The sequence below is a fragment of the Trypanosoma theileri genome (assembly GCF_002087225.1).
Source record: "Trypanosoma theileri isolate Edinburgh chromosome Unknown TM35_Tth_1_V1, whole genome shotgun sequence".
Classification (NCBI taxonomy): Eukaryota; Euglenozoa; class Kinetoplastea; order Trypanosomatida; family Trypanosomatidae; genus Trypanosoma; species Trypanosoma theileri.
Window position 1 is genome coordinate 1,096,843 of NW_021639843.1, and position 3,796 is coordinate 1,100,638.

Sequence of the window (3,796 nt, forward strand, 5' to 3'; positions counted from 1 at the left end):
AATAATAATAATAATAATAATAATAATAATAATAATAATAATAATAATAATAAAGAAGAATTATATCACACAGATAGATAGATAGAGAAAAAAAAAGAAAACAATCATAGTAGGATATCAACTGTGAATATCAAAAGATTACAAAAAAAAAAAGGTTACTTTACGCACAGATAACCAAATTCCATACTAGAAATCCCATTTATCACGTCAAGATAAAGCAAAATAGAGTAGAGGAAAAAAAAGAAAAATTGAATAAGAAGAATTACAATGAATCAGCTATTCAAAAAAAAAAAAAAAACAATATAAACATAAAAAGGGCAACGTTCTTCAAAAAAGAAAAGAAAAAAAAAGAATTGCAAGGAAACGAAAAAAAAAGAGAAACTTAGAAATCAAATGCACCATCAGGAGCACCTTTGTCCCTCTTTTTGAGTGCAACGAAGTCGTCATATAATCAATAATAATAGTAATAAAAAGTATGTATGTATGTACCTAAGTAATGTATGTACACAGATACATCCATACGAAGAATATATCTATGTATATAAGAAAGCAAGTGTAATAAGAAAAACGAAAAAAAAAAAAAAAAAAAATGCATACGCCCACAGAAGACACCACCTCAACACCCACACTCATACCTACAAAGAAAGTTATGGAGTAATAAAAACTACACCTCACTTTCATCTGTTCTTTTTCAGTTCAGCTTCCCTATACTGTAGGAAATATTCAACAAGGCGTTCAATTGGTACTTCATTTTCGTAAATCATAAAAACAGACTCCACTGCAGTAGATCCATAATTCTTCTCTACAAGACTTCTGGAGACCATCTCTGGGGGTATTTCTTTTCCAAGACTACTCAAATATTCACGAGCCTTTCGAAGACGTGCCCGTTTTGCAAAAGGATAACAAAATTCTCCCCAACCAATAGCTCCTCGATTACGAACATCCAAGGATCTTTTCCACTCTCTAAAATGAGCAGCATCACGAAGGGGTTCACCGTGTGTCCACTGGTAAAACACATCAATCTGTTCATTGCTCAAATCTCCCAGTATAGCTGGATTAAGTTGCACCCAAACATTTCGCAAACCTTCCAACTCCAATGCCCCCAACCCATTACATAGAGGAGCATCTGGGCAGTTTTTTATGGCTTCCTCTCGTAGTATGGTGAGAAACTTCTCTTGATCAGTAATAAAATTCTCTTTTACATGTTTCTGATAAATTTGAAAAAGTGTAGCTGGAGCTAGTGTACCGGAGGCGCTGGCAAAAGCCTGTAATTTACTATACTGTCTCTGTTGTTTTCCCACCACACCGCGTTCCTCAAAGATCTCATCCGGTGTCAACTGCCGTGGATCTATGCGTGTGGGATCAACATAAGGGAAGTGAAGGGCCATGAGAGCCTCAAAGGAGAGTGGACCGCTGGACTCCACGCGGGCAATCTCTGCGTCTTTGAGGTCCGCCGCGAAAACCCGCTGAAGAAATTCCACCGCGCGAGTTCCCTCAAGTGTGCGATTTGTTTTCGTGGTGATGGCGTTGAAGAGCCGCCGGGCCTCCGACACCTCCTGAAAGGTGAAAGGGAGCGTTAGGGCGTTGGGCTCCGTGCGGTGACTGCGGCGCTCACGTGCGGAGATCACAAGAAGTGAGAAACGTAGAAAAAAAATGATATTGATTGCCGCCATTCCTATTAATAAGATACCCGTAGCAAGACTAATGGCACTTAATTGCACATAGGTAGAGGCAATAAGATTCATAAAAGGAGTTTTACACGAATTTACATACATATTACTTTCACTATCTTTGGGACAGTAAGAACTTCTTACTTCAAGACAGCTTACAAAGAATCCACTGCACTTTAATTGTGATTGAACTCTATGTACCACAGAAGACGTTTCTTTTACAGCCTCTAACCAAGAAGAAGCCACATAACTAATTAAATTATCTTCATTTCGATGCAAGTGTGTCCATCCCAAAAAGAGACCAACGGCTATAAGAACTATTCCAATACAAAACATTATAATACTAAAAAGCTTTATAGGTTTAAAGCATCTAAAAAGCATAAACCCCAAATTGGCTATAGCCATAACGTAAATAAGAGCTCCAGTTAGAGTAGATGGAATAATCCAACGTCGCCATACCACTACATAAGCTTCGAAAAAAAGGGTAATCACTACCAATATATAAGTTGATAAGCCCAATAAAATAAATGAAATAATAAAAATACCTCCACATAATAAATAATCCATAAATTGTGGAGAAATAACTTCATGTGGACGTTTATAATAACAAAAGTAATAGAATAAAAAGACAAGAGCTACCAAAAAAACAGCAGTTGTACTAATTACTGAAGCGACAATTCGATAACTAATTGTAGATGGTCTATTAAAATAATTAGTATCCCAATGTATCTCTTGTCTTTTTGGAGGAATATCTAGAGAACAATTAGAACCACTGCATGATGTACATGTACTAAATAATCCACATTTTGTAATATTACATGTATTTGGTAATAAAGAAACAAGATAAAAAGTTGTTTTTCTTTTAAATAATTCTGTACGTTTCTCTGGACGAACATATGGAGAATTATCTTCAATACTGACAATTATTTTTCTTGGAAATGTCCATGTTATCAATGAACTTTGAGGTACCAAAAGAGAAGCATTATTTTTGCCAAAGTTATTATTTATGATAGTTCCATTTTCATCTCGCCATATCACTATTACATCATCTTGTACTCCAATATCTCCAACAGTGAGTTGAAGATCTTGAGAAACATCTACATGTACTAAAGAATCTTCTTTAGGACATCGTCCAGCAGATAGGGAAATACCTTTCTTGTCCTTTAATAGACTGAGATTTACTTGTTCCTTACAGATAGGACACATACCTTTAAGGGTAGAATTTCGCATAATGCAACCATTCTCCGTAGGACGATAATAATTATTAAAAAAACATCCTTGTGTTGGTGTTTCACTGATTTCTCCTCGTGTCATCCAATATCCCCACTCTTGATGAGCTTCATTCAAAGAAGGAACACAATTCGGTATAGATACATGTGAAGCCTCATTTATACCATGATTATATTCACTACTCAAATTAGCAATAGCTTTGCTCAGTTCACGAATAGCAAAAAAAGGCAAAAATGATGGTTCATTTGTAAATACTGCAAGAGAATTTCCACTTGTACTGCTTATATTATTAGGTTTATTTACTAATACCACAATAAGATCGCTAACAGGGGCAACAGTGGCTAATGTGAATACAGCGCTAAGATTACAACTAATAACAGATGGATCTGGAATACCAAAAGTACATCCAAGATTATTTTCTGCAATATTTTTATTACATTTTGTAGGATCATTACATTCTTGATGTGTCCCAAGTGAGTCAATCACATCATTTTCTTCAGATGCCTGAAATACAGAATATATATTCAACAAACTCACATAACGATTCCATGGAGCTGCTGAGACAGTAGGATCTTTGCCGTACAAGGCATCAACACATGATTTTACATTATTATTAAAAACATCAACGCTTTTTGCAGAATAACCCGAAGAAAGAAAAGTAATGGATCGTGTTGTTCCATCACGCGCAGCTCGTTGGACAACTTTATATCTTCTTGGAATAACATTTAACGCATCGCAACTTGGTGTAATAACCACAAAGAGAAGCAAAATTAAGTGAACCCCAAATATTATCTCCCTTTGCATGACGAAGCATGACATCATCTTAGGGGGAGGAAGGGCAATTAATTTTTAAACTTCACAATAGCAAAGCAATAGAAAGAAGAAAGAAAAAAAAA

The 3,796-nt window shown here is 35.6% G+C and overlaps 1 protein-coding gene across 1 annotated transcript; it reads right to left on the bottom strand.

The window, feature by feature from the left end:
• Positions 1-677: 677 nt before the first annotated feature.
• Positions 678-3,704, bottom strand: TM35_000015150 (uncharacterized protein; the record flags this gene model as incomplete). Its single annotated transcript, XM_029021196.1, has 1 exon — positions 678-3,704. The coding sequence occupies one exon, from the start codon at positions 3,702-3,704 to the stop codon at positions 678-680; it is 3,027 nt and encodes a 1,008-aa protein (XP_028887704.1).
• Between the last annotated feature and the right edge of the window lie 92 nt (positions 3,705-3,796).